General features: G+C 46.2%; 7 protein-coding genes, 1 long non-coding RNA gene and 4 other non-coding genes across 19 annotated transcripts; 5 read left to right on the top strand and 7 right to left on the bottom strand.

The window, feature by feature from the left end:
• The first annotated feature begins 160 nt into the window (after nt 1–160).
• Nucleotides 161–1,604, top strand: LOC6530688 (high mobility group protein 20A). Its single transcript, XM_002091543.4, has 2 exons — nt 161–668; nt 732–1,604. Exons 1-2 carry the CDS (start codon nt 265–267, stop codon nt 1,447–1,449), a joined length of 1,122 nt encoding a protein of 373 aa, XP_002091579.1. The 5' UTR covers nt 161–264; the 3' UTR covers nt 1,450–1,604.
• LOC6530687 lies at nt 1,590–2,171 on the bottom strand. Its single transcript, XM_002091542.4, has 2 exons — nt 2,004–2,171; nt 1,590–1,949 (listed from the first exon to the last, which is right to left on the bottom strand). Exons 1-2 carry the CDS (start codon nt 2,086–2,088, stop codon nt 1,717–1,719), a joined length of 318 nt encoding a protein of 105 aa, XP_002091578.1. The 5' UTR covers nt 2,089–2,171; the 3' UTR covers nt 1,590–1,716.
• Nucleotides 2,172–2,249: 78 nt separating this feature from the next.
• On the bottom strand, nt 2,250–11,940 carry LOC6530686 (macoilin-2). Of its 3 annotated transcripts, none has more exons than XM_015197249.2 (11): nt 11,785–11,940; nt 8,188–8,627; nt 7,119–7,263; nt 6,918–7,044; nt 6,721–6,847; nt 5,885–6,660; nt 5,218–5,505; nt 4,935–5,036; nt 4,219–4,877; nt 3,967–4,159; nt 2,250–3,903 (listed from the first exon to the last, which is right to left on the bottom strand). In XM_015197249.2, exons 2-11 carry the CDS (start codon nt 8,265–8,267, stop codon nt 3,323–3,325), a joined length of 3,078 nt encoding a protein of 1,025 aa, XP_015052735.1. In that variant the 5' UTR covers nt 8,268–8,627; nt 11,785–11,940; the 3' UTR covers nt 2,250–3,322. The 3 variants fall into 3 exon arrangements, with proteins under 3 accessions (XP_015052735.1, XP_039228715.1, XP_015052736.1); XM_039372781.1 differs by having other exon boundaries at nt 6,053–6,660; XM_015197250.3 differs by lacking the exon at nt 11,785–11,940 and adding an exon at nt 11,453–11,731.
• Nucleotides 11,941–12,307: 367 nt separating this feature from the next.
• On the bottom strand, nt 12,308–12,379 carry Trnaw-cca. Its single transcript has one exon. It is a non-coding gene; the product is annotated as a tRNA-Trp (tRNA).
• Nucleotides 12,380–12,477: 98 nt separating this feature from the next.
• On the top strand, nt 12,478–12,548 carry Trnag-gcc. Its single transcript has one exon. It is a non-coding gene; the product is annotated as a tRNA-Gly (tRNA).
• Nucleotides 12,549–12,763: 215 nt separating this feature from the next.
• Nucleotides 12,764–12,834, bottom strand: Trnag-gcc. Its single transcript has one exon. It is a non-coding gene; the product is annotated as a tRNA-Gly (tRNA).
• Nucleotides 12,835–12,932: 98 nt separating this feature from the next.
• Trnaw-cca lies at nt 12,933–13,004 on the top strand. The gene has a single exon. It is a non-coding gene; the product is annotated as a tRNA-Trp (tRNA).
• A 115-nt stretch (nt 13,005–13,119) lies between these two features.
• Nucleotides 13,120–20,167, bottom strand: LOC6530681 (SR-related and CTD-associated factor 4). Of its 3 annotated transcripts, XM_002091540.4 has the most exons (10): nt 19,929–20,164; nt 19,090–19,674; nt 18,667–18,939; nt 18,386–18,538; nt 18,220–18,330; nt 17,036–17,351; nt 15,683–16,426; nt 15,146–15,628; nt 14,793–15,086; nt 13,120–14,546 (listed from the first exon to the last, which is right to left on the bottom strand). In XM_002091540.4, exons 1-10 carry the CDS (start codon nt 19,956–19,958, stop codon nt 13,654–13,656), a joined length of 3,882 nt encoding a protein of 1,293 aa, XP_002091576.1. In that variant the 5' UTR covers nt 19,959–20,164; the 3' UTR covers nt 13,120–13,653. The 3 variants fall into 3 exon arrangements, with proteins under 3 accessions (XP_002091576.1, XP_015052733.1, XP_015052734.1); XM_015197247.3 differs by lacking the exon at nt 18,667–18,939 and having other exon boundaries at nt 19,929–20,163; XM_015197248.2 differs by lacking the exons at nt 13,120–14,546; nt 14,793–15,086; nt 15,146–15,628; nt 17,036–17,351 and having other exon boundaries at nt 16,192–16,426; nt 19,929–20,167.
• A 347-nt stretch (nt 20,168–20,514) lies between these two features.
• LOC6530680 lies at nt 20,515–21,597 on the top strand. 2 transcript variants are annotated; one of them, XM_039373416.2, is made up of 2 exons: nt 20,515–20,648; nt 20,741–21,597. In XM_039373416.2, the coding sequence occupies exon 2, from the start codon at nt 20,848–20,850 to the stop codon at nt 21,520–21,522; it is 675 nt and encodes a 224-aa protein (XP_039229350.1). In that variant the 5' UTR covers nt 20,515–20,648; nt 20,741–20,847; the 3' UTR covers nt 21,523–21,597. The 2 variants fall into 2 exon arrangements, with proteins under 2 accessions (XP_039229350.1, XP_002091575.1); XM_002091539.3 differs by having other exon boundaries at nt 20,516–21,597.
• LOC6530679 (U6 snRNA-associated Sm-like protein LSm1) lies at nt 21,546–22,274 on the bottom strand. The gene is made up of 3 exons (XM_002091538.3): nt 22,116–22,274; nt 21,877–22,061; nt 21,546–21,817 (listed from the first exon to the last, which is right to left on the bottom strand). The coding sequence occupies exons 1-3, from the start codon at nt 22,168–22,170 to the stop codon at nt 21,644–21,646; spliced, it is 414 nt and encodes a 137-aa protein (XP_002091574.1). The 5' UTR covers nt 22,171–22,274; the 3' UTR covers nt 21,546–21,643.
• A 242-nt stretch (nt 22,275–22,516) lies between these two features.
• LOC6530678 (general transcription and DNA repair factor IIH helicase subunit XPD) lies at nt 22,517–25,795 on the top strand. Its single transcript, XM_002091537.3, has 8 exons — nt 22,517–22,622; nt 22,677–23,134; nt 23,188–23,318; nt 23,378–23,598; nt 23,655–24,036; nt 24,095–24,376; nt 24,438–24,716; nt 25,128–25,795. The coding sequence occupies exons 1-8, from the start codon at nt 22,618–22,620 to the stop codon at nt 25,677–25,679; spliced, it is 2,310 nt and encodes a 769-aa protein (XP_002091573.1). The 5' UTR covers nt 22,517–22,617; the 3' UTR covers nt 25,680–25,795.
• On the bottom strand, nt 24,565–26,707 carry LOC120321249. Of its 3 annotated transcripts, none has more exons than XR_005560851.1 (4): nt 26,626–26,707; nt 24,983–25,797; nt 24,775–24,932; nt 24,565–24,706 (listed from the first exon to the last, which is right to left on the bottom strand). It is a non-coding gene; the product is annotated as an uncharacterized LOC120321249 (long non-coding RNA). The 3 variants fall into 3 exon arrangements; XR_005560849.1 differs by lacking the exon at nt 26,626–26,707 and adding an exon at nt 26,467–26,615 and having other exon boundaries at nt 24,983–26,405; XR_005560850.1 differs by lacking the exon at nt 26,626–26,707 and adding an exon at nt 25,981–26,122.
• Between the last annotated feature and the right edge of the window lie 56 nt (nt 26,708–26,763).

The raw sequence follows: 26,763 nt of genomic DNA, 5'->3' as shown, positions 1-26,763 counted from the left end.
TTCATGGATTCTTAAAAAAGGTGATAAAGGAATACACATCTGTTTCATTCTGAAATCAACTCATCAATTCAAATAAGTTTAAAAATATATTAGAATATAGATAGAGCCACCCTAATGCGCCAGAAAAAGCAAATTCATTTTTGGAACTAGTTCGGAAAACTTGTTTATACGCATGAACCAGTTTTTGCACTGTAACTACATAACTGCAATTTGGCCACAACATAAATCAATTTTAAATGCAGTAGAGCGCACAGATAAATCAAAATGACGGAGCCAGCGAATAAGACACCAGATGCGGTTACGGAATCACCCGTATCACTGCCAATCGCCTCCCAATCCATGGATTCCGCGGCCATAGAAGAGTTCGACGAGGACAAACCGGCCAAGGGAAAAAAGAAAACCAAGAATCCAAAGGGTCGCCACTCGGATTCCGACATAGGCTCCGAGCTTAAGAAGCTGGCCCAGCGTCGGATCAACGTAGCAGGTGCTCCAAAGATGCCGCTCAATGGCTACGTTCGCTTCATGAACGATCGAAGGGAGGAGCTGCGACGGGAGCAGCCACAACGTACTGCCCTGGAGCACACAAGGATCATCGGCGAGGAGTGGCATCAGCTGCCCGAGGAGCGCAAAGTGCCCTACATGGAGGCAGCCGCCAAGGACAAGGCCATGTAAGTTTATACTCAATTCACACAAAACTCAGCCCACACCGAAACTTCTTCCATATTCCTTAGATATCAGGAGCAGTTGCAAATGTTTCTCAAGGAACACCCCGAAATTGTGGCCAACGAGTTGGCCAAGGCCAAGAAGGCCACGAAGCCGGATAGTTCGCCCAAGGAAAAGACGCCGAAGGGTGAATCAGCCTTGGGTAAAGCAAAGAAGACCAAGGCAAAGCAGGTAAAACGGCAGAGCGAGGATCCGGATGACGTGCCTCTGGCCAAGGTGAAGCGTGCCCAGACACCGCCGCCTCCCACACCACCAGTGGCTCCAGTACAGCCCCCACCCAGCAGCGTGCCACCTGCTCCACGACCGCTTCAGCCCGGTGAGATACCCATCTACACCAACGAGTTCATCGAACACAATCGCAGCACGGAGAATGAGCTGAGGACACTGCGCAAGGCCAAGACCGATCTGGAGCAGCAGAATGCTGTCCTGGAACAGCACGTGGACAATACAAAAGCTGGATACGCCAAGGTGATGGGCGAGGTAACAGAGCTAATGGAGGAGAACCAACGCCTGGAGAACTATGTGAGCGGCTTGCGACAAAAACTGGTCGCAGCCCTCGGTGGAGTCCCGTTACCTTCTCTGGAGCCAGGTGGTCCCAGCGTTGGCAACATTGACAAGTACATCCGGCACTTGGCTGGGCTCGTCAGTCAACCAAACAATGTCAATTTGATCAAGGCACCAGAAGCGTTGCGTAAAGTGGACACCAGTAGCTTGCTAAAACCGTGATTCATAGTGCAGTATTCATAGACCTATTAAATTCATATTAAACAATAGTCATTTAGTTTAAAAAAATATAACTTATAACTATAGTTATCCCTGCCAAGGATCAAAGAAACCCAAAAACCTCCAATAAAAGATCCGCAGCATTCATATGTAACCAAGTTTTGAGAACGCCCACTTTTGTATTTGCCAACGTGTGTACTGAAGATTATATACCACATTCAGTGTTTGCCTATAGCGCGGTATCCTTCTTGTTAGTCGTCTTTGGAAGTGTCACTGCTCAGTGAAGGTGCGATAAGAGGGAATACGTGGCACTTGACGTGCTCCTGCCATCACTCCGCCATCGCCACCCAGGAAACTGTCCCCTTTCGGGTTCTTGGCCCGATGGTACCAACAGTTGCGTAAAATATAGTAGCCTCCTAGCATCGTGGGAATCACCATTATCGGGTGACAGGCTATGCCAAGCACAAACAGAAATGTGGACATCATCAGGTTGATTAGTGCTTCTGTGGATCGGATTGTGTGGTTGAGGGATGATGGAACGGAGGGGGCCCACTTACGTTCAATGCTCCAAATGGTGGTCACTGTGGTGTAGACCGCATTCGAAATGGCTTCCAGTACACTATAAACCAAGTAGGGCAGCATTTTGGATTTGTTGAGTTTCCTGGTGGAGAAGTATTTCAATACTGAACTGCCGAGGCGATTCAGGCAACTGGGAAATGTACCACTGAAACAAAGGTTCCTATGAATAAAAAACAATAGAGCAAATCAAGCCAACCAAAAGTCAACTAAATTAAACAAAATGATTTATACTTGCTTCTCGCAGCGAAAGGTTACTTTATTATTAAACAAAATAGTCGACGTTTTACTTCTCGTAAATAAACTAAAGCGTTTCTCTTAGTTGTTTTCGATTTTTTGTGTCTTAGGAACAGCAGAACTAAACAAAAATAAATTAAAACTTAAAAGAAAATCGTTTTTCGTTTGATGTTTGTTTTCAAAAATTATAAGTTCTAAATTATAGCATACATTTAAGGTTTCATAACAAAAATAATTTAATGAGATAATAAATCAAGGGCGCAGACTTCAAAAATATTCCATTGAATCAGGGGAATGAGGCAGAGGTCGTGCAGAACAGCTGCCGTCTCCCCAAGATCAAGGCCATCACTTCGGTTGGTCCAACTCTGTCACAGCGTTTTGGTAAAAGAATGAAAACATTTTACAAAGGATTTTGGGGATACTTCCTTGGCTTTCTTCATGAATTAAAAAATACGAATCGCCATTTTCATTTTGTTATTATTTTTAGAAATTTGTGTTCTGTTCTTATCGTTTTCAAATGTGTTTCGAGTTCTCGAATCATCTTGTTAAAGTAATCATGTACTTTTCGTGTTAAAGGGAGTTACTGAATGTGTATGTGGTGTGGTGGCGGCGGGCAGCCGATTCGAAACAGTGGTGATCTGAGTGATCTGAGAATTTTAAAAGGGAATCAGTAATGTGGGCCTTTAAGGAATTTTCTGTTTGGAATGCCAAATTCATTGAGGAAACTGATTGGATTGAACAATTTGAATATGTAAAACGAGAAATTTTCAGCAATTTTGAGCTGCATTCATCAGTGCTGCCTGCGCTTCTGTGGCGGTGATTTAATTTTAAAGGAAACTGCTTATTTATATTACGGACATTCAGATATTGTAAGCAAACATCTTTTTCGAACCGGCACCGGGTTACGGGCTGCTCATCGTTTGCTGTGGCGACGGTTGTTGTTTGCGTTTCTTTTCCCTAATTCATATAAAGTATAATAATCTCAAACTTATCGTCGCATATGCATGTGCGAGGACGACGACGACGACGACGTCAAGGACTGCTGCTGCTGCTGCTGTTGGCGTCAGGCATCCGACCCGTTGGGATTCATGCCCACCGGCGACACCACCATCATGTTGCCATTCTTCGGCGTGTACACGCTAGCATTGGGATCCAGCGTTGAGCCCCCATTTCCGTTGGCAGCAGCATTGGCATTGGCGGCAGCAACCTGGAAGGCAGCTGCCACACTGACCGGCACCATTTGCTGCTGGGAGACAGGCCCACCGCCACCCTGCTGCTGATGCTGCTGATGTTGTTGGTGCTGCTGATGTTGCTGGTGCTGCTGATGCTGCTGATGTTGCTGATGCTGCTGATGCTGCTGTTGCTGATGCTGCTGATGTTGCTGATGTTGTTGATGCTGTTGGTGCTGCTGGTGTTGCTGGTGCTGCTGATGCTGTTGGTACTCCTGCGCAGCACTCAGGCTGAGCATGGGCGAGGACGGTCCGGGACCCGACTGCAGCGGCGGCGTGTCGTTCATACGCAGAATGCTGCTTGCCGGCCCATGTGGGCCAGTGTTCATACACAAGTTGTCTGGCATCACGGCCAGAAGTTGGGCAATCTTTGCCTTGAGATCAATGACCTCATCCTCCTTGGAGCGACGATGGTCTGAGGAAGTAAATAATGAATTTAAAATCAACTTCTTTTACATTAAACAAAACTGATACTCACTGTCCGATATTTCAATCTGGCGCTTGGCAGCGCCCAGAGCCGAGAACAAGTCCAGCTTGACTCTCGTCTCTGCGGATAGATTCTTCTCCAGCGTTGCATTCTTGTCCTGCATGGCAGCCAGCGCGTTCAATAGCATCTCGGGATCAGGCTGGGAAGATTCCCGATTCCGCAGTTTCGCCTCCAGCATGCGGTACTAATGACACAATATTACATTGAAAACATTGAAACAGGAAACAGACTTTAACCGCGTACCTCTTGTTCCACTTTTCGACCATGTTCGACAGCAAGTTGCTTCGCCTCCTCCGCCTGCTTAAGGTCGCCGCGCAATCGCTTTTGCTCCTCATCCATCTGCTGGCGACGCTGTTTGCACTGGGAACTGCACTCCGGACGAGCCGCCTTTTCCTCGGCCACCTTTCGGGCCTTCTTCTCGTTGGACAACTGCGAGTCCAGCGATTGCTTCTGGCGGCGCTCTTCGTTTAGTCTTCGCTCCACTGTCTGCAAATTAAGCATATCAGCATGTCGGGCGTTGTTCAGCTCTTGGATGCGCTTTTCCAGGTCGTCGCACTCCTTCTGCTTGGCCTGCAGCGTTGACTTGCTGGTGAGATTGGCGTCCAGCTTTTGCCGCAACTCGTTTTCGATCTGCTTCATATGGCTGATTTCCGCTCGATACTTTTTCACATCGGCCTCTAGTTTGAGACACGTTTCACAGATCTTGGAGACCACCTTGCTGGCCAAGTTGGCGATGGCATTGCTGGAGGTGGAGCTCGCCGAAGATGATACGGAGCTTGCGTCGTTATTGTTGTTGTTGGCTGTGTTCTCCTTGTCCTTTTCCTTTTGTTGCTGAGCCAGCTGCTGCTGATGGCTGTGATTGTCCTTTGCTGCATTATCCTTCTTTCCGCGATTACGTCGACCTACAAAATGGCATTAAGATTGCATTTAAGCCCTTCCTATTGACTCTCTGCACTTACCCTTAGGCGCCTTTTCAACAGGTAGTGTTGGCTCCACACTGGCCGTTTCATCTTCCACGTGATTGGCATTGCCGTTGGGAACAGCGTTACCAGCCTTTTTTTCTGCAAATATAATAATATATGGGGTTAGTTCAACTCGCTTTCTTAACTCTAATAGGATGTACAAGTGTTTATTAGTTGAATTATCACTAATAAATTAAATGAAAACCACTTAATACGATTAATTAAAAAACTCAATCGATAAGATTGGAAGCTAATCATATCAGAGAATCCAACCACTCACCGTGCTTCTCCTTTCCCCCCTGCTGCTGTTGTTGTGGATAGTTTGTGCTACTATCCCAGTCTGACTTCTCCTTATCCTTATCCTTACTATTACTTGATGTAGCTGTTACTGTTGCGGTTGCTGTGGCAGCGCTATCGACTTGGTGACAGTTGTTGCTGCTATTTTTACCACCGTGCCGCGTTCCATTGTTGTGCTCATTATCAGCAGCGTCACCCTTGTTGCGATGCTTATCCTTGTCCATGCTGCGTCGATGGTTCCTTGAACCACCAGCGTGTCCATTGGAGGTTGCTAAATGAGTATAATAATAGATAGTTAAATGCATTCTATTTATACACGTCGATATACAACATAATTGTGTTTTATTGATTCGTGAGGGAATCGGTTCTGAGGGCGTAATTATTCGTTTGGGCCTGCTATTAGCAATCAAAATTAGATTGGCATTGCAACGGGAACGTAATGATATGAAGGTTTCAATTTGTAAGGGCCAACTGCCGACTGTGGTTGCTGTGGGTTAGATACCGCGAGAAAGTCTCGCTAGAGGTTACTATATGGATGGGTTCATGGGTTACATGCGCATACACAAACAAACAAATGTGTCTGGTACAAATTAGTGGGTTCTGATCTGCTGTTGTGAGGGACAGCAGGAAGCAGTTGAATTCATTATTACCACCACAACAACCGTCAGCATCGACACCTTCGGAAGTAGAGGAAGCAGAACGGGCGGAAGAAGTAGCCGGGTATGCTGTCGCCCCCGACGAATGTTGCTGCTCTGTCGCCGAACTTGCAGCCAAAGCAGAGAAATCTGAGACGGGAGGGGAAGAAGTGGTTGCTGCACCTGTTGTGGCCGTGGATACGGCAGACGCCGACTGCTTGCCCGTCGACGCCGAAGACGACGATGAGGCAGATGTCGTGGACGCTGATGACGCAGCTGCTGCTGCTCCTGTTGCTGAAGACGCTGCAATGGACGACGAGGCGGCGCCCGATGCACTCTCGCTCGTACTGTTGTCCTTGGCGCCACCACTGCTACTGTTGCTATTGTGGTTGCTGCCGCTGTTGCCACTGCTGTTGCTATGATGGTGGTGATGGTGATGATTACTATTGCTCGAGCTGCTGCTGCTGGCGCCGGCGCCGCCGCTGTGATGATGCTCATGATGGTTTTGTGCTTGCGTCGAAGTGGCCAAAATTCCGTTCGCCGCAGTTGCTCCCGATGAAGCGACCAGAGCCGCCGTAGTAGCAGACCCGTTGGCCACGACGACGGTGCTGGATGTGGCTGTCGCCCCCGCAGCCGCCTCTTCGGCCGCCTCTTCCGCGGGCAGAGCCTGCTGCAGGAGCTGCATGTAGAACTCGTTGTCCTTGGCCACCTCGCGCTGCTTGCGCTGGCGCATGCGGTAGCCCACGTAGCTTTTGAAGCCAAATCCAAGCGTGACAACCGGATAGCCAATGCTGAAAGCGAATATAATGGTTACAATGAGGATCAGCTAAAGTTCAGACTTTAATACTTACCAGTGCGCTGCAAACGGCCGGCAGAGATCCAAGTGCGGCATGTGGCGACTGTCCTTCCATCTTATGCCCACCTCCAGGTAGACAAATAACATCCAGAGTATTATGGTCGGCAAACAGATACCCTTATCTGTAAGAAAGCGGGCAATAAAGTTAGGAGAGGATGTCCATAGAGTCTCTACTGCCAGCGGATGACGCACCTGTGTGCCAGACGTACTGCACCCACACATAAGTGCTTGCTGCGAAGAGCAGCCAGTGAACGGGTATGAAGAATAAACAGACCAGATCCGACGTTATCGCTATGCACACGAACAGTACGGAGAATGCCTGCAAATGAAATTGTACCGTATAGAGTTTCAATTGCTTTGCCTGCGAACCCATCTCTATGCCCATCCACTTACCAGTCCCTTGTACTTGAAGGAATCGTGCACGGAGCGAAGGAGCAGCCAGAATGGCCACAAGAATTCAAAGCGGAACATGAACATAAAGTCGGCAACCATAACGATGGCCCAAAGGATCAGAAACTTCATGTACAGAACTGTTGTGCTGCAAGGAAGGAAAAATAAAATGATTAAAGCAAAATTCACGGCAATACATTGTGTGCTAATATTAACTAATTAATACAGTTAATATTATAAGTCTCTTAACTTAATTAATTGTCCGCGAAATCAATAACCTGCACTAACAATCGAATTTCTCAAATTATTACGCATACTGCTGGTTTCCCCTTGCGCTCTGTCCCATTAACAAATGTAAACAATTAAGGGTCAGCTTTAATAACATGTTTTCACAACTCAAATGGAAACCAGCATTCATCAATCAGGCAGCAAAAATGCTTAATGAGATTGGGAATGGGCATAATGAAGAAATCTGGCGAAATAGAAGCGCGAAAAGGCGAGTTGAATGCCAAAAACAAGTAGCGTCCAAATAATACATGCTTAACATTATAAAACACAACGCTCGGACGCAATCAAATCAAAAAGTAAACAAACGTATAAATAATAAAAAGCGAGACAAGAGGAGCACACAGTTCCCACCGCATGGGCACACTCTCGGAATTTTGGTGGTGCTTCTCTTGCGCCTCAAAAATCTGATAATAATCAAGTTGACTGGGGGGCAATTCGCATGCCACTTAATCGAAAAGTATCTTTACTGCTTCAATTGAGAAATGTGAACAATTTAATTGTTGGGCTGTCATAAAATGGGTACGTTTTTGGAAATTAAAAACTAGTACCATTTTTAGGATATCAGTCTCGCATATGAACAATTGTAGCTATTATATGTGTCATTTTAATGGCACAAGCACAATAATATGCTAAGTAATTGTTTTTTAAGGCACGATAAGCGCATTGCTTTTTGTATTATACCATAAAATCTGTTGTATAATATAGCTATAGTATATTTTGGTATGTAGATCAGTACCATTATGAATGAACTTAAATAATTAATTATATAGCTTGCGACACTCACCTGCCGTACATGCCCTCTGTGATTTTGTTACGCTTAATCGGCCGCCGAAGTTTTCCACAATCCGCGTTGCGTCGCTTCATCTTGAATGCGCGCCGTGTGTCCTCCGCCCGAAATGCTCGATGATGTCCCTGCCTGCTGCCCAAGATCGGATGTGCCGCTGCTCTCTGTGACTATAATGTATCCTATAGGTATCCTATATGCTATGTATCCAACGTATCAATCGTTTCGAACGGAGTGAGTCCTCGCCCCACTGCACTTCACTTGATAATCAGATGCTGCTGCGGCTCCTGGTATTTCCGGAGGCGAAGTCGGCGTGGTTTTGCTTGCTGGTGCTGGTGGTGCCTCTGCTGCCGGCGCGACGGCATCTCATTTACATCTGATGCGTTTGGAAAACGTTTTTCGCCTCCTGCTGAGCCGGCTTTTCTTCACTGCTTTTCACACTGCAAACAGATGACACAAGTGGGGAAAAAAAGGGGAAATTGGGGATGAGTGGAGGCAAACCATCGAGAGCAAAGAGCAGAGAAAACGTGAGAAATCGCGAACGACCCACCCGATCGTCTTGGCATTGAATTGTCTGCCGAAATTGAAATAATGTCACTACTCCCATTTAAAATCATCGAGCATCTTATAATAAGTAAAAGCAAAAATGTTATTTTTAGGCCTGCTATTCCGTCGATTGCACTTTCGCTTTGTTACGAAAAACAAAAGGCACAGAGGCGGCAGTTTAGTATTTAAAAGATATCCGAATTTAAACGCCCAAATTATCTAATGGCACAAAATCGGGGATAATGGCTAAAAATTCAGCAAATTGAACGATAAGCTAATTGACTCATCGGTTCGTTAAGCAACTCATTTCAAAATAAAGTATGTATGCTAATTTAAGTAACACAAAATAAATGAGATAGTATTTCGCATTGGAATTTGCATTCTTTACCCATTATGATGAAATGTGAGAATATCTTTCGAACTAGCTTCTCAATAATAAATTGCTCGTATATGTTGATATACATGAGCTTCTGACAGATTCGAAAAGCGTTAAAAGCACACCTGTGGGCCAGAGCAATGATTAGTAGCAGTGTGTGCTTCAGATACGTGCCAATAAGGCTTTCTGGAAATTGATGGAATCCAAGTAGTTGAGTCAACTTTACTTTATATTAACTATTAACTAAACTTAAGCATGGCAATTGAGTTGAAATAGATTTTTTACTTATAAATCATTGCTAAAAGCTTCGCTTCAGGTAATTCAAGAAAAAACCACAAACTGGGCTGATGAAAACACCAAAATAATTTATGAAAAGGACTCGAAAATCACAAGCGCAGACGGAAAACACGCACACTCACTGGGCAACACAAACAAATCAATGCAACGTCGAGTTTTCCGAGTGCGGGAGTAATGTTTTTTTTTTTTGGGGTGAACAGGGTGTTTAGGAAGTGATGACGATGTGGCCACTACATCTCAACATGTGGATGTGGATGCTGCCCGGTAAATTCGGTGGAACATGATACACACTCTCTGTTGCGCCAATAAAGAATGGATTTGATGGATGTGGTTTGGCGCTGGGTATGTGGCGATATGGATTTGGAACGGACATGTCAGTGCGACTGCGCCAACTCAATCGGAAGCGGAACTATGCAGATTTCAAGGAAGCAGAGCAGAATCAGTGGCCTGGCATCCTTGTGTGTATGTATACGGGCGAAAAGGTTTATAAATAGCATCCAAAAGTGGAGCGCATCCATCGCGATGGCCACATGGCAGCAAAGGCAAAAGGAAAAAGCAACAGAAACAGCAGCAGGAGCAGGAGCAGCACAAGAGGCACAGGATGAGGAAGCTCCCTCTGCTGATGACGTACATATGTGTTGTGCTGTTGCTCAATTGTCCTGTTCCTGTTTCCGTTTGTGTTTCGTTTTCGGTTTTGGTTTCCATTGCCCATCCTGCGATGGACCACAAATGGACACCTGAATCCTCAGCCTGCTAACTTTCCTGGCCGGACTAAGCTCGTATCCGCCATTTTGTAACGACTGTCTGCATCGGTGGCAGTCAAAATTTACCAATTACCAATTGGGCCTGATTTAAATGCCGATTGCAAGGAAGCAGGAGTTCTGTTTAACAACTTTTTTCGGGCAATTTGTTTGAGTGTGTACCAATAGATTGAGAAATATCAAAAGTATACAAACTATCTTCGTACATACATAGCTTCGCATTTACTCACATGCTAAACTAATTTTGAAGTTTATACATACAGTCACCAATAATTAACAAGACAAAGGTTTTGAAAAACCTTAAGGACAAAAAGTAAGATGAGATGGTAGCACCAGATGATTTTGGCTTTTATCGATGTGATCGTGAATAATACATATGTAACATTTAAATGACCCACAGTTTTCAACGGCTCATAAAGTGCACTGATTTTGCTCTCGCCTGTTTTGTTTCCCTCCTCATCACCCCCTTCCGCTCTCACTCTTCTTCTCTCTTTTGTTTAACACTTTCCCAATTGCATTTCGTTGGCCAAAACGAGATCCCACACTGACACACTCCCACGCACGGTGCACACATACACACAAACAAGCACATACATATGCGCTCGTCGCATTTAGAAAAGCCACAAAAACAAAACGAAAACCGAAAAGGGAAGCACGAAAACAACAACGTCAGGGCGACAAGATTCGAAGCGCAACAAAAGGCTAAAGAACTTTGATAAAATGCGGTAATTTGGTGGCTGGTTTTTGCATAACTTCAGGGAATTTTGCGATAATGGGCGCTCCAGTTTTATCGTGGTTTGTTTTCATCGTGCCAGATGGTCTTATCAGATGGGAGTAGCGATTGGATGATAAATAAGGCAAATAAATAACGAAACCCATTGATGCCGGTTAGCATGATCACCTTCGATTTTTTTTCCGAAAATAGCTAGAATAAAACAAAACATCTGTGTGTGTGTGGGAGGGGGAGGGCATGCATGTTTGTGCACGCAGAGAGCAGCAAAAACAAAAACAACGAAATGTGGGGGGAAAAGTGAAAAGTTGCCGCCGTTAGAGCTTTCGAACAGCATCCACAATTTAGCCCAGGAAGCATCCTTTCTGCCTCTCTCTATCTCTCTCTCCGAACTTATTTCTTTGCCAGGAAGCATCCTTTTTGGACACTCTCTGGCTGCTCTGCCAGCGTCGACTGCGGTTACGTATGCGTATGTGTGTGTGGTTTGTTGGCGGCTGGCACACGTACAGAGACACCTATGTATACACCTATGTATTTCTTTTTCACACTCCTCACCTACACGAACACACCGATATACACAGCCAAAAAGCACTGCAAAATTGCACACGTTTCTTTCAGTTCTTTGGGCATGCTTTTGCCATTTTCATTTGCACACAATTTGCCACTGATTATTTCACTCCATTTTTCACTGGCTCTGCTGCTCAACTTATTTACTTTCGAGCGGATTTTTGATACAATTTGCACATTTCCAACAACTGCGCTGTGTCTGTGAGAATGTGTATGTTCCTCGGCCTGCGTGTTGCTCTATGTGTGTGCGTGTGCATGGATGGATTCTTGAGCATCCAAAAATTTTCCCTTTTTACTTAGACAACTTCGGTGATGCTTACACTAAATTACCACTGCATTTTCTATCCGCGTTACCGTAACCGTTGTGCACACAATTCCCGGTGATCAGTATCGATTAACTTGCGTTTTGTATATTTTAACACGAAATCGAAACTCGAACGCTTCGAAATTAGAGCTGGAACATAGTCGATGTTCATGAAATACTATCGATGGTAGCCTTTATTCGCTGATATCGATACTTACCCGCAATCATCAAATGCTTCACAGTTTTCTCTTAGCTACTTTCATCGCTATGTTATCGAATTGCGCGCCAGAATTTGGAAACATGAACACAAATTTATAATTCTGACAACCATCTAATCTATAATATTATAAGCGTATTTAAATTACTGCGCGGGTAAATCTGATAGGATACCGACCGAGGCGCTTCATGGCGATTAATGGTGTAGAATTTCGATACAGCAGGACCAGTTCTAGAATTCTTGATCTCTCTGAACCATATCGAATTCAATTAAAGCACCTAGTTTATATACAAAAAACGGGTGTTCAAAAAAAGATCCTTAATGACCCCGACGTGATTTGAACACGCAACCTTCCGATCTGGAGTCGGACGCGCTACCGTTGCGCCACGGAGTCAGATGAGGGGAGGGATATTTGAAACCGTTAGTGCCCGAAAGATCATAGGGATAGACTTCTGAACGATCTGTAACAGAATGGTTTCCAGAGAGTCACAAGCATCGGTGGTTCAGTGGTAGAATGCTCGCCTGCCACGCGGGCGGCCCGGGTTCGATTCCCGGCCGATGCAAATTAGTTTTTTTTAGGTTCTTTTAGTAGGCCCAAATACGAAACAGAATTCAATGAAAAATAATTTTTTATTTGTCTTTAGCTTCATTCAAAGCCCTTGTTGGATTCTCGTATCTTTTCTTTAAGACTGACTGCGTCAAGATCTCCATTTTGCTCTGAACATAGTCCATGGATCCTCCTCAATTAATATTTAAAAAATGCAATAAAAATGTAATTTGCATCGGCCGGGAATCGAACCCGGGCCGCCCGCGTGGCAGGCGAGCATTCTACCACTGAACCACCGATGCTGTTGAACGCTGAGGATCCATTCTAATTGGAATTCTTCAGAAGTCGAAATACTGCGATCTTTTTCTGATTAGAAGGATCTAAAACCCCGCCCCCATCTGACTCCGTGGCGCAACGGTAGCGCGTCCGACTCCAGATCGGAAGGTTGCGTGTTCAAATCACGTCGGGGTCAGTGGGTTTATTTTATACTATCTATATCACTTATGGACCTTGAAAGTAACATAATGTTGCAAAGGTTTGACATTGACTACTCTAAGAACATGAAATGAAGTTACGCATGCAACAGATGATTTTCATTTTTTATTTTATAGTATCCGATAATATAGGTATATTTGAATTGTACATTAATATGCGTGTACCTAGAATCTGCGCATTAGAAACAATTTGAGTGTTAAATATACTCTTAAAACTAAATACATAACAAAATAATAAACATTTCAAGTTTTGCGATTGCTGATTTGTTTATGATTGGGCTTCTACTTCCCCACAAGCTCCCCTGTCAATTTCCTGTCCATACAATCCGTTTCCTTTGCTAATTATTTGCTATAACTCTGTGTATCTGTTGCTCCACGAATTCCTTGGTAGTTGTGGTTCCTATTGTACGATAAATTAAATTACGCGAATTAACTGAATCTGGTTTTAAAAGCGTCCGGTCCGACCCCCTCTCGTCAACAAATGCTGCGTAATCTCAGGTTAAAAATGGTAAAATTTTCGCATGTATGGAGTTACACTTAAGTTACTTGATAAGGAAAATCATAAATTACAATTTATCTTGAATTTGCTCAATAATGAGTTTGTTTCTCATTTGATCTGTCTGTCGCCTATGGATCAGCATCGGTTTCGACATCGGCGGAAGCAGCTACAGCTTTTGGTTCCTCCGCGAATGGAGCCTCCGTTTGAAGTTCAGCAGCCGGCGCTGGAGCTGGAACCGATTCCTCATGGGGCGCAGCCTCGGTTTCAATGACTTGCGGCACCGGGCGGGGCGGAGAACCTTCATCTTCTTTCGAGGGCTGAGTTGGTGTCTGTGTGACTGCTGGCGGTGGCAGTTCGTCATAAAGGGGCGTGCAGGCGGTTTCAGTTTGTGATTTCTGTACCAAAGGATCGCCGGTCACGTCTGCTGGCTTTGCAAAGTTTTGATTCTCCGCCGGCACCTTTTCCTGTGGCGGACTGTTAGCAGACTGAGTTGCTTGTTCCCCTGGCTTCTTTTCCATTCTCGCCTCATAGTCTTGAAGCTCCTGATCCCAATCCTCCTCGGTATCCACTCTATTGGACGCAGCTGGCGCACCAGTGTTTGTGGTCCCTAATGCGGTTTCAGTGTTTTTGGGCTTGGGTTCCGTTTCAGAAGCCGACTTGCTGCCATCATCCGTGGAACTTATAGAGTGGCGGTTGCTGTCGTCTCGCGAGCCCCGTCTGTTTCCAAAGCCTGGACGTTCACGATCCTCCCGCGGACCTCCGCGTCCTCCACGTGAGTTGTTACCACGACGGTCGTCCATCATTTCGCCTCCACGCTCGCCACGGAATCTGTTACCGCCTGGCCCACCTGGACCGCCTCGCCGCTTGAAGTTGTTTCCGCCCTCGTCCTCATCGTCGCTCCAACGTCCGCGACCTCCAGGACCGCCACCTCCACCCCCGCCCACGCCGCGACCTCCGCCTCCGCCTTGACCTCCACGTCCTCGTTGGTTGTCATTAAATGGGTTCCGAGGATTAAAGAAACCTGAAAGGCACGTAAGAATAAATGGTACGAATTAGCTTAAATAAAGTTTTCATATACAGATGCAATTACAAGTTTTTCTAAACAAAAAAAAAAATAAAATCAAACAGGTTAAAGATATATTTAATTCATTATTTTGGTATACATTTAGTAAACAAAATAGTGAAATGGTTAGAAATCATAATGTAAAATTCATTTTTCGTTTTGCCTTCTTTGAATTACGGTCCCTACTCAATTCACGTTTCTCACCTGGTCCCTGTTGACGTCCACCAGGGCCACCGCCGGGTCCACCACCACCTGGGCCGCCTCCTTGGTTTCGCATGAACATGGGCCCAACGCCGTTGCCACCGTTACCAGCTGGACCACCCATGCGCTGGTTAAAGGCGGCCGGGGGCGGAATGCGCATCTGCATCAAGCTGGTGGGCTGATTAAATCGGTTTTGATTCATGTTGGGCGGGAAAAAGTCGCCTCCGGGGCCACCGTTATGGTTTCCACGCGGTCCCATACCTCGAGGTCCACCCGGTCCACCGCGATTATCAAAATCTGTAACACCATTTTAGTTTAATAAGCTGCAATGGTTCATATTTCTTAAGTCTACTCACCCATAAAGTCGGGTCTTTGCATCCCGTGGTCAATAGGATTAAGGTTCAGACGCGCTCGTGCCTCGTTAAAGGCTGCGTTCGGTCCAGGTCCAGATCCCGGACCACCACCTCCACCTCCATTTTCGGCGCGCCAGCGTTCTGCCGCTTCAACAACATCATCGCGTCCGCCCCAACGTGAGTTGCCCGGTCCCCTGGAGCGATCCCTATCACGATCGCGCTCCCTGTCCCGCTGCTGGAACATCTCGTTGGCCATGGCAGCCGGTGATAGTTCCACATTGTTGGGGGACGGATTAAAGTTGGCTTGCTGTTGCGGGGGCAAAGGTGGGGCGTCCTCCAGGTCCATTTCAATGTCCATTTGATCATCGCTCACGTTGCCACTGTTGCTAATCGGCCCTGCGCTAGAGATGGGTGGTGCTACAGCTCCAGGCGGAGGAAACGGAGCTCCTGGTGGCAAACCCATAGGATGTGGAGGTCCTCCAATGCCTGTAGGCAACTTAAAATCAGCTGGAAGTTCAGTTTTACGAGCTTATTATCTACCTGGAAAGCCAGGAGGCATCATTGCCGGTGGCATCATCATTGGAGGAGGCATGTTGGTCGTTGGCATCATCATCGGTGGCGGCATGTTTGTTGGCGGCATCATTATGGGGGGTGGCATATTAATGCCCATGGGTGGCGCCATCGGAAATTGTCCCCTGACCATACCCATGAGCCCCGGAGGTGGAGCTCCCGGCCCAGGTGGAGGACCCACTGGGCCGACTGGACCAACCGGTGGCGGTTGAGTTGTGTCAATGCCAAATATCAGACTTGGTGGTGGAACACCAACACTTGGCGCCCCAGCTGCCTCCGCAATGGATGGACCTTTTTGATCCTTGCCCGCATTCTTGGCCTGGTTGATCTTCTGCTTCATTTGTATGGGCATGGTGTCCTCATCAAACATACCACCCTCCTCCAGGGCGTCAAAGTCCGTATCCGAACTGAGTTTGGACCAAGGAATGTAAGTAACACCAAGTTCAAGGTCCCAAAAGTCCTTCCACTCCTTGCTTTTCACACCCTTGCCGGCGGCCCATGAAATGGTGATGGCGCGTCCCTGCAGTTTGTGGTTCTTCAGCGCTTGCATCGCCTTGTGTGCGTCCTGGCGCCGGTTCATTACAATAAACGCGCATCCACGCGGCACAATCTGGTCGATGCTCACTATGTCGCCATACTCGCCAAAGGTGTCGGACAGCTCCTCCTGGTAAACAAGCTTAGACAGGTGGCCCACCCACAGCGTAGTGCTGCATACTGAAAGCATAAGTGATTGGGATGCCACATTAGGTTTTAGTGTGTGAACATCATAAATGCCCATTTGCCTTGTTGAGGTGTGAGTGCCACTGGTAAGATATTGTTTGGTTTTCAATTTTCTTATTCTTATTATAATCACCAAATATTAAACTAAACACGTATTAAATTAAAGAAAAGTTTACTGATATATGTACTTCATTGAGAAGCCAGTTATTGGTGATTTTGGTTGATTATCAGAGCTGATTAGTTTTTATCAATGAATAGACTATATATCACACTAGAAAAACGTTTGTCTGCATCTGGATATGAGGATATCCCTATGTAATATGTATGTAAATTTGATCTCAAAAACATTGCTCGAAAACGCATATTGTATAGGGGGGGAGTATTAAAAATGTTCCAGATATTTAAAGATCAAGAACCACTAAAGCGAAACACACACACATCAACCGAGCCAAAGGAGCTGCAGAGAAAAGGAAGAAAATCTTTAGGTTTATCAAAAACAAAAAAAAAAACAAAAGAACAGAAAAGCAAGCATTACAAATGGATCTTAAGGACCTCTATCTTCTAGCCTTTAATATCCATTTAGGAATTTTCCTTCATAGTTACCACTGAGATGCTCCTTTTTGATGTCCGGCAATCCCTTCTTGCGTCGTTCACGCTCGTGCTCGCGATCCCGCTCCTTGTCCCGGTTGCTTCGATCCATGCGATCCCGGTCCCTTGATCCGCGTCGCCGGCTGGAACGTGGGGATCGGCTGCGCGATCGGGAACGAGAGCCACGCCGCCGTCGATCGTTGCCGGTGCCTCCTCCGGCGCCTCGTCCTCGCGGAGATCTTGAGCGGCTTCGACTGCTCCGGCGGCTGCGCTTGTAGCGATCACGGTCGGGCGTTGGGCTGCGCGAATCGCCACCATCCAGATTGATCACCTAGCGGAGATGGGAGTGTTTGCAAGAAATTTGAGAGTGATACGTGATAAAAATGTTAACATTTTGGTAAGAATAAAAATTCAGTGGGATAGAGCGGATTTGGGATTGGGAATGGATTAGTGGCTCGCCACAGGGGAAGGAAATACGTTATTATCGACTGAATAAACTGCATTCTTTGGCGTGTGTTGACGTGTGGTTCTGTTTCGCTTTCAACTTTGATTCATATAGTTATTTCGGACTAATTGGCAATTTGCGTTTTCGAGCAACATTTTTATTTACATATTAGGAACTTACCAAACGTTTTTCTAGCATCGGGTAACAGGTTGTTCCGCCGGATATTACGTGGATTTTAAAACCTTACCTTTCGCTTCATTATAATACATATTTTTTAATATTTTACTATTGGATTGACTTATTCAAATATTGGCAATTGTTTTATAGTTCAAATTTATGTGTGTCCCGTACAGATCGACTTAAAAACTTATGTTGAAATTGCTTAAAGGCATCAGCTTTTGAATAAACGTTTTTCACAAAATAATAAAGTTAATTTTGTATGGATTGCGAATCAAATTGATTGCATATTAACAGTATATAGTGATAAAGTTATTGATTAAATAGTGCAAGACGACCCCGTAACAACTAGTTGAATGTATTTGGATTCGAACACGCTTATACCCCAGTCAGCTATAACAACATTTTTAGCACATATCCAGGTTCAACTGCACGTCAGCACAAGGCAAATAGCATCACCCATTTTACATCTAATATGTTTATGCTTTAAACCAACATTGATAGCCAAGTCATGGCAAAAAGCATACACAAGCCGACCCCAGGAACTTAGATAGATTAGAAAAGTTGAAGGGTATACCTCTATGGTCTGTTGCTCCGATATGAACTCGACATCCTTGTTGAGGTCCATGCTGTCGTTCATACTCATGCCCATGCCCATTCCCATGCCCGGCGGCATACCAGAATTTCCCTGAAAGCAAATCGTTATGAAAATGTGGATACCGAAGTAAACTTATGCGATGTACCTTCATTACGTTCTGGAAATGCTGCTGCAGTGCCTCGTCCTGATAGCGATGCTTCTGGTTCTCCTCCTGCGGCTTCAAATTTTGAAAGTTTTGCAGCGTATGGAGCTGCCGCAGCACATTGGGATTGTTCAGCAGCTGCTTGATCTTCTTCTCCTGCAAAGGTATATCAAGGTTATTAAAAATGGGATCGATCTACAGTATGCGACAAAAGCAACAAATAGAAACTAAAGATAAGCCAAACTATTTAAATGAAAGGGTTATGTTAATGGGATTCGCCATACGTCTAACAGGTTTGATGAAGTGGGCGGTGAGTCGTCGCCCATGCAGTGGTGATCATCGGCCATTAGCATCTGCAGGCCGTCATCTTCGTCCTCGATAATCTCCCGCACCTGGTAGTCGAGGTCGTGCGAGCTCTTGCCATATTCCCGTTTGTGATGATGTGACTTGCTGGTCTTGGACGAGCACGAGGCCCCCGACTGGCGTTTGGAGTAGTGTTGCTCCGAGTAGTGACGCTTGGAGCTACTGCTGCCACCGCCGAACTTCTCATGGCCCAGCTAGCGATTGAGCGAATGGCAAAATGTGCGGTTAGTGGGCAAGACATGAGAGACAGAGAAATGTAAATGCAGCAGAATTATAGACGATGTTAGTTAGCCATATTCCAATACTAGACACCTGTAGAAGCCTCAACCAAAAGCATCACTTACCGACAGGTCGGGCATGGCACCGCCCATCTTATCGTCCCCCACAGAGCTGTTCATGCTCAGCTCCATTCCGGAGCTGTTTAGTCCGTTCGGACCACTAGATATGTCCGCCAGGCTAAGAGCTCCGCTGCTGCTGGGTCCCGGACCCACGCCGCCCTGTCCTCCGCCGCCACCCACTGGAGGCATCTGGTGGTAGATGGGGTGGTTCGGGTCGGCCAGGTCGAAGATTGGCTGGATGACCTCGGACTTGAAGACGTTGTTTTTCTGCCACAGGTTCAACACCCGGATGATTCGACTCTTATCCTCCGGAGCACACCGAAACAGGTTGGCAAAGGTCTCCGTGAGATTCCGCTGGAACCGGGGGGCGAACAGGTCCTTGTCCATGCCATACTGGTGGCGCGACTGCCGCACTATCGAGTCGATTACATACAGCCCGGGCACCTTGTACTCCGGCTTGCACTTCAAGATGAACTTCTCCACACTCTGGACGACGTGCTTGTACAGCTTAATGGCCCGCATCGCCGACTTGGTGATGGCGGCCATCTTCGCCTTGGAAATGGGCGGTCGGCTGTCATAGAGTCCGGAGAGCTACGAGAAAGGATGATTTAGTTTATACAGATATAGTTTACGGATATCTGGGACAAGGAGTTATCGTTATCGGTTGCTGGCCAGAACGCAACCCTGTGCGGCGCTGGTCGGTGAAAATTTGGTGCTCTGCCTGCGCCTCAAGGAGGATCTGTATATGCACATTGGACAATCCTAATCCCGACTTCAGCCGGACATTGTGTAACCACGCCGGCTGCTCCATAACGCACCTCGTTGCAAAAGAATCTATAGCTTACCTCATTGTTGAAGGCAACCACGGTTTCCATGTTCAATTGTTTGGTTCACTCACGGCGCGCACACACAATGTTTAGTTTTGCATACTTTGGTTGGTCCACACAATCGTTTTAAACTGGCGAAAAGCTATTTTTTCGACCTTTCTGCGGTTTCCACGGCTTTTAAAAAACTTTTTACTAAGCGTGAAAAAAATGGCTGCCCTATAGCCTGCAGCGTTGCCACACCTGTAAAGTTGACATTTTCCATGGCATTTTCAAAAAATATGCTGTTAAGCGCATGTAACCGGGAGTGTGACCGCTTGTGAAGCATATAATTTCAGTATTAAGTAGGGTCTTCTAAAATTTTTTCAATTTAACATGGAATTCAATTTCTCTTTTGAAATTCAACAATATATATATAATTACCGCTTACCATTCTAATTCTTAAAATTTTGAACCTTCAATTTATTATTAGTACGAAATCGTATAATCTAAATTGAAAAAAAGACTAATGGTTGAGCCAATAAAATTATGTTATTTTGAATTAAACCCAATATTTAAAAATAAACTACCATTTATAAATAATCGGTATTTTTTCGCATTGCGTCGATAACAAGCCATATGGCAACACTGGTGGAATAATAAAAATATATATATTAAACAAAATAAAATGAGCTCAAACCACCGTCCTCTGGACGATTCGGATATCCTCCTAATACAAACCATCCGCGATACGCCGTCGCTGTACGATCCCCAGCTGCCCTCCTTCCGGCTGTCTCAGCGCAAGGAGGAGGACTGGGCTAAAGTGGCGGATTTGCTAAACATCTCCATTTCAGACGCTCGACGACGGTGGACGTGTCTGCGGGATCGCTACTCTCGGGAGCTCAAGCAAAAGCGCCTGCATCCGTCCGGCGAGTTTGGCCACAATGACTTCTTTCGGAAGATGGATTTCTTACGAGAGTTTGTGCGCAAGAGACGCGAGCGCCGAGGACGCGAACGGGATCGGGAACAAAAGCCAACCGGGTGGATGAAGGTTGAGTTACAGCGTCGCCGTCGCATCCGCCTGCCCCTGGATACAGACACCTTGATCGAGGATCATGGTTCGCAAGCTTACGACGAGGGCGAGGAGCAACACGAATACGACGCTAAGCTGGAGTCTCATACCACGCAGTCCGAAACGTATTCGGTGCTCGTGGAGGCGGACGATGGCCAGGAGCCCGAACAGGAGAGCTACGACGAGTTTCTTGGCGATACGGAGTGCGAGCAGAAGGTTAAAGTGGTCACAATTCATCCGGAATCCGCTGATCCAAAGGTGACATCCGCACCCGAACCTGTGGAGTCTAACCAGGCGGATCTGAACTACTTGGTCTGTATGCCGCCCAATGTAAATCAGGAGCGAGAGCATTCCGCCCCAGAATTAACCAATCCGCCGGCCGTCATCCCTCAAAAAACCTCCGAAACGGAGGACGACTTCTTTTGCAAATCAATCGCCGCTTACTTGCGTCAACTGTCGCGCGTGCACAAGATCAAGGCCAAGGTGGAGATGTACCAGATTCTGGAGAAGTATATACTGCTGGAGGAGAGCGGAACGGGGTCGGGTGCGGGCGGATCGGGCTAAGCAGGTTACATGCAATATTTACATAGGTTTTAACATAGTTTTTTAATGCAGTACAAATATACAAAGTGACGAAAATCTTTTGAGCTTAATCTAACTATGTGCTTAGGAAGAGTTTGAAGTCTTAGCAAAAGTCCTCGTTGATTATGTTGGCATCTACGGCCAGGCCTCGTTCCTTTAGTGCCTTGGATACCAGGCGGTGTTTCTCCTGCCGCTGCTCCTGTTCCCTACGCTGTGCGTCCAGGATTTCGTCAACGGATATCTCTTTGAGTGGCAGTTTTTGCTCCTTCTCACGGTCCTATCAGGCATATTTAGAGGGTCTTAATCAGTCATGTTAAAGAATCAAGTTAAGCTTACAATTTCACCCAGCAGCACCACATTCTCGCCGCGAATGATGAAGACTCCGCGGGGAATGTCGCCGTACTCGTTGCCCACATGTATCCGCTCGATGGTGCGCTGCAGTACCAGGTTAGCGAACTGGTCCACGGATCGCAGGTATCCAATCAGAGTCCGTCCGTCTCTCAATAGGACCATCAGTTTCTCTGCAATGATCCGACTTTCACCGACTGGGCTTTCTCTTAAATGGATGTACTCACTGTCAACCTCTTCCAGGAGGTGAGCCGTTCCCGCCAGCGGATTCAAGTCGTCCATGGTTTTAAGGGATGTAGTGTTTAGGTAAATAAATAAATTGAAGTAACTAAACTTTGGTCAAAATTACAGGGTTTAATATTAATGTGACCCTCGCTCGACCGTTTAAAGATACCACAGGGCTCCAGAGAAAACACTAAAAACATTATTACACTGTTCGATAAAAAATCAAAAATATTGCTTACTGTAATCGACTTTCCACTTTTGAAATGCATAGCAATTAATAAACTCTCATAATTAAGATTAATTTTCAATAAAGATAATGGAACTTCTAAAAACAGGGCCTGGACTGTTAGCATAAAATTAAGTATATTGTTTGTAGACCAGTGTATATTCAGTGGTATATTTTAGTATATTTTTGAGAGACCGGTAAATTCTAGCGGTCTGGTCGACCGGTCACGCTTGTTTTGAAACAAAAAGGATTGCAGATTATCCCGAAATAGGAGAAAAATGAAGTAAGTGGCAGGACGGGATGAATGAAAGTGCTCCACTAACAATCCAATTCACAGGCTCAGCGTGGACGGCCTGCTGGTGTACTTTCCGTACGAGTACATCTACCCGGAACAGTATGCCTACATGCTTGAACTTAAGCGCAGTCTGGACGCCAAGGGCCACTGCCTGTTGGAGATGCCCTCGGGAACGGGGAAGACGGCCACCCTCCTCTCCCTGATCGTGGCCTACATGGTGGAGCATCCGGAGACTGTTCGCAAGCTGATCTACTGCTCGCGTACTGTCCCCGAAATCGAAAAGGTCATCGCCGAGCTGCAGAACCTAATGGTTTACTACGAGCGCAACTGCCCCAATCCACCACCACTTACCGGTCTGGTGCTTAGCTCAAGAAAGAACATGTGCATCCATCCGGAGGTCAGCAAGGAGCGCGAGGGCAAAGCCGTGGACGGCAAATGCTACGGACTTACCGCCAGCTACATTCGTGAGCGGCACGAGATGGACGCCGAGACGCCCATCTGTAAGGATACTTGATATACGCATTTAACCACCATTTAAACTGCTGACTTGTAGGCCAGTACTTTGAGGGATTTAGTATGGAGGGCAAGGAGTCCACATTGCCGGTCGGCGTCTACAGCATCGATGATCTCAAGGAATACGGACGGGCGCGCAACTGGTGTCCCTACTTTTTGGCTCGTTATGCTGTGGGTATTGGGATATTAAAACATTGCGCTGACGAAACTTGATTTGAAATCTTTACCAGATTGCCCATGCTCACATTGTGGTATACAGTTACCACTATCTGTTAGATCCAAAGATTGCCCAGGTGGTATCGAAGGAGATGAGTCGCGAGTCTTGCGTAGTTTTTGATGAGGCGCACAACATCGACAACGTTTGCATCGATTCGATGAGTGTGAAGATCAACAGACGCACCGTGGAGCGAAGCACGAACGCTTTGAACCAGCTTACCAAACTGGTACAGGAGTAAGTTGTCCAGGCCATGGGACTAATGCGGATTTATAAATGTTTGTCATTAATAGCATTCGCGAAGAGGACACAAATCGCCTGAACGAGGAGTATCAACGCATGGTTCAGGGCCTGAAGGATGCCAGTGTTCAACGCGACACGGACATGATCCTGGCCAATCCGGTCCTGCCAAACGATGTCCTAACCGAGGTGGTGCCCGGAAACATTAGGAACGCCGATCATTTCCTTAGCTTTTTGCGTCGATTCATTGAGTATATAAAGACGAGACTGCGCGTTCATCATGTCGTCCAGGAGTCGCCTGCGGGCTTTCTTAAGGATATATCCACAAAAATTTGTATAGAGCGAAAACCTCTGCGGTTCTGCGCTGAGCGCTTGTCCAGTCTGCTGCGTACGCTTGAGATCAGTGATTTGACCGAGTATGGAGCCCTTACCTTGGTGGGTTTTTAATTTCGATGAAGCGCCATAGCGATATTTATGTATTACCCATTTTTAGATTACACATTTTGCCACCCTGGTGTCCACCTACACAAAGGGCTTCACAATCATTATAGAACCCTTCGACGATAAAACGCCGACTGTTTCGAATCCCATTCTACACTTTAGTTGCCTAGACTCTTCGATTGCCATGGCTCCGGTATTTTCGAGATTCCAAACCGTGGTCATCACATCGGGCACTTTGTCACCGATGGACATGTACCCGAAGATACTCGATTTCGATCCAGTGGTCATGAGCAGCTTTACCATGACACTGGCCCGTCCATGTCTTCTTCCTATGGTAGTTATTATTTATTCCACCAATTGGACAAAGCAATTATTAAAGTCTTCGTTCAAAACAGATTGTATCGAAGGGCAACGACCAGGTGACCATTTCTTCCAAGTTCGAGACGCGAGAAGACACCGCAGTCATCCGAAACTATGGCCAGCTGTTGGTGGAGGTGGCAAAGACAGTACCGGACGGTATTGTATGCTTCTTCACCTCGTATTTGTACTTGGAGTCGGTGGTGGCCTCCTGGTATGATCAGGGAATCGTCGACACCTTGCTGCGGTACAAGCTTCTATTCATTGAGACTCAGGACAATGCCGAGACGAGCTACGCCCTGATGAACTATGTTAAGGTGAGATATATGCTTTCAATTCTTAGAAAACCACGATTGGATTGCTATGGCTTCTTACCAAATGTGCTTGACACAGCAGCCTCGCTCTCATTATGATCCGCGCCCTTGGTGGTTGGATCATGTTGATTCCATTAGTACGCAGGGATTTTCACTCTTTCTTAGATCACATGACATTTTTCGACAAGTCCGATGAGCATTTGGATATAAACAATAGAACTATTTGATTAACTAGAGTATGATTATAATGCATGTGTAAAAAGTCTTACCGCAATGATGTTCCCATTTTGTGGTTTTTAAATGTTATGTTTGCTCACAATACGATATTGAACTCAATCGCTTAATGAATAGGGTATACACAGATTGCTTGTAAAGTTGACTAACCCCAATCAATCCTCCCATTTCGACTTGCAGGCTTGCGATTGTGGTCGTGGAGCAGTGCTGTTGGCTGTGGCGCGTGGCAAGGTCTCCGAGGGTGTGGATTTCGACCATCATTATGGTCGCGCGGTGCTCATGTTCGGCATCCCCTACGTGTACACGCAGTCGCGGATTCTGAAGGCCCGGTTGGACTACCTGCGGGATCAGTTTCAGATACGTGAGAACGACTTCCTGACCTTCGATGCCATGCGTCATGCGGCACAGTGCGTGGGCCGTGCGCTGCGCGGCAAGACGGACTACGGCATCATGATCTTCGCGGACAAGCGCTTCTCGCGCCACGACAAAAGGTCGCGTCTGCCCAAGTGGATCCAAGAGCACTTGGTGGACAGCTTCTGCAACCTGAGCACGGAGGAGGCCGTGCAGTTGGCCCGCCGTTGGCTGAGGCGTATGGCGCAACCGTTCACCCGGGAGGATCAGCTGGGCATCTCGCTGCTGACCCTCGCCCAGCTGGAGAACATGGAGCAGGAGAAGCTGGAGCGGCAGGCTCAGGGCAAACAAGGCGTTGGCGGTGAGGTGCAGGAGCTGTAAGATGTGGAAGGTGCTCCGCCAACCGGCTCTTTGTCGACTGCCTTCCGGGAATAATTCAAACGCACAGCCGTCAGCTAATGACATTGAATGCCATTAAATGCGGATCACATCGGCAATGCTGGAAAATTTAAAAGTAAAATTATTTTTTTTGGCTGCCATGCAAATCGGACGTAAATGTCCAATTAATGGCTAATTAATATTATTTATAATTTCGCGGGCATGACTAACTGGCCGCTCAAGGCGGCGCAAGGGCGCAAGCGCAGCGCGAGTTTTGCTCTTGCAGCTGTATTCGTATCTATACCTGTGATTGTATCCGGATTAGTTAAGCTGCAAATTTAGAACTAAGTGGTCTGCACTTGTTGCTATTGTGATCGTGAAGTACACTAGCAAACAGGGTCAGCCAACAAAATGTAAAATAAAACATACATTTTATAATGAGATAAAAGTGTTCTGAAATCTTTTAGTTAACCTCCATTCAGCAGATTTAATCCAAAACCTAGGTAAGCTAATTGGGCAGCGGCTATATTGTGATTTTATGACATTACTGATACAAATGGAATAACTATGGTGTGTTGCTTGCAATCGAAAGGCATGTTCCGTTAATCATAATAAATCATGATCCGTCTTCTGGACGAGATTCCCGCCGTAATTCAATTTCAGGGGCTCGCAATCGGGCTGCAAATGAACCGCGTTGACCGAACAAATTTCTGGCGTGCACGATTTAGCCTGAAAAATGATTTTGTTGTTGCAAATCGAACGCTATCATCGCCTTATAATTGCTAACGACCCGTTTACGATGCAGTCGCAGCGGGGTTATCAAATCGAAATTATTGCACCGGGGTCCAAAGCCAGGCGCCAACGTTTTCTTAATGGCCATGTTTTCTTGTTATCATTTTTTCTTCTTTTTGTTATATTTTGGAAATGTTTACTCTGCCACGGGTTATACCAAAATATGCTTATATATATATTTCGCAAATGCTTTGACCGCCAAACAAGTAACCAAATTCTGTTTCGATTTCCTGGAGTCCTCGGACCACCCAGCTGTGGAGCTTAAACCGGAGCCGAGAGCCAAAAGCTCCAAAGC

This window comes from Drosophila yakuba, chromosome 2R (assembly GCF_016746365.2).
Source record: "Drosophila yakuba strain Tai18E2 chromosome 2R, Prin_Dyak_Tai18E2_2.1, whole genome shotgun sequence".
In the NCBI taxonomy this organism is placed as follows: Eukaryota; Metazoa; Arthropoda; class Insecta; order Diptera; family Drosophilidae; genus Drosophila; species Drosophila yakuba.
Note: the sequence above shows the minus strand (reverse complement) of the source record. Positions and strands in the feature narration are given on the sequence as shown.

Coding starts and splice junctions, on each gene's coding strand:
- LOC6530679 (XM_002091538.3), bottom strand. CDS start 22,170: ATGGACGACTTGAATCCGCTGGCGGGAACGGCTCACCTCCTGGAAGAG. Junction 22,062..22,115: donor CCTCCTGGAAGAGGTTGACA/GTGAGTACATCC, acceptor GGATCATTGCAG/AGAAACTGATGGTCCTATTG. Junction 21,818..21,876: donor TGGTGCTGCTGGGTGAAATT/GTAAGCTTAACT, acceptor TATGCCTGATAG/GACCGTGAGAAGGAGCAAAA.
- LOC6530687 (XM_002091542.4), bottom strand. CDS start 2,088: ATGCTGCCCTACTTGGTTTATAGTGTACTGGAAGCCATTTCGAATGCG. Junction 1,950..2,003: donor CACCATTTGGAGCATTGAAC/GTAAGTGGGCCC, acceptor TCCGATCCACAG/AAGCACTAATCAACCTGATG.
- LOC6530686 (XM_015197249.2), bottom strand. CDS start 8,267: ATGAAGCGACGCAACGCGGATTGTGGAAAACTTCGGCGGCCGATTAAG. Junction 7,045..7,118: donor CCTTCAAGTACAAGGGACTG/GTAAGTGGATGG, acceptor TTTCATTTGCAG/GCATTCTCCGTACTGTTCGT. Junction 5,037..5,217: donor GGGGGGAAAGGAGAAGCACG/GTGAGTGGTTGG, acceptor TTATATTTGCAG/AAAAAAAGGCTGGTAACGCT.
- LOC6530688 (XM_002091543.4), top strand. CDS start 265: ATGACGGAGCCAGCGAATAAGACACCAGATGCGGTTACGGAATCACCC. Junction 669..731: donor GCCGCCAAGGACAAGGCCAT/GTAAGTTTATAC, acceptor CATATTCCTTAG/ATATCAGGAGCAGTTGCAAA.
- LOC6530678 (XM_002091537.3), top strand. Junction 23,319..23,377: donor ACTTTTTGGCTCGTTATGCT/GTGGGTATTGGG, acceptor AATCTTTACCAG/ATTGCCCATGCTCACATTGT. Junction 24,037..24,094: donor AGTATGGAGCCCTTACCTTG/GTGGGTTTTTAA, acceptor ACCCATTTTTAG/ATTACACATTTTGCCACCCT.
- LOC6530680 (XM_002091539.3), top strand. CDS start 20,575: ATGAGCTCAAACCACCGTCCTCTGGACGATTCGGATATCCTCCTAATA.
- LOC6530681 (XM_002091540.4), bottom strand. CDS start 19,958: ATGGAAACCGTGGTTGCCTTCAACAATGAG. Junction 19,675..19,928: donor TGGTTGCCTTCAACAATGAG/GTAAGCTATAGA, acceptor CCTTTCTCGTAG/CTCTCCGGACTCTATGACAG. Junction 14,547..14,792: donor TGGACGTCAACAGGGACCAG/GTGAGAAACGTG, acceptor CGTGCCTTTCAG/GTTTCTTTAATCCTCGGAAC.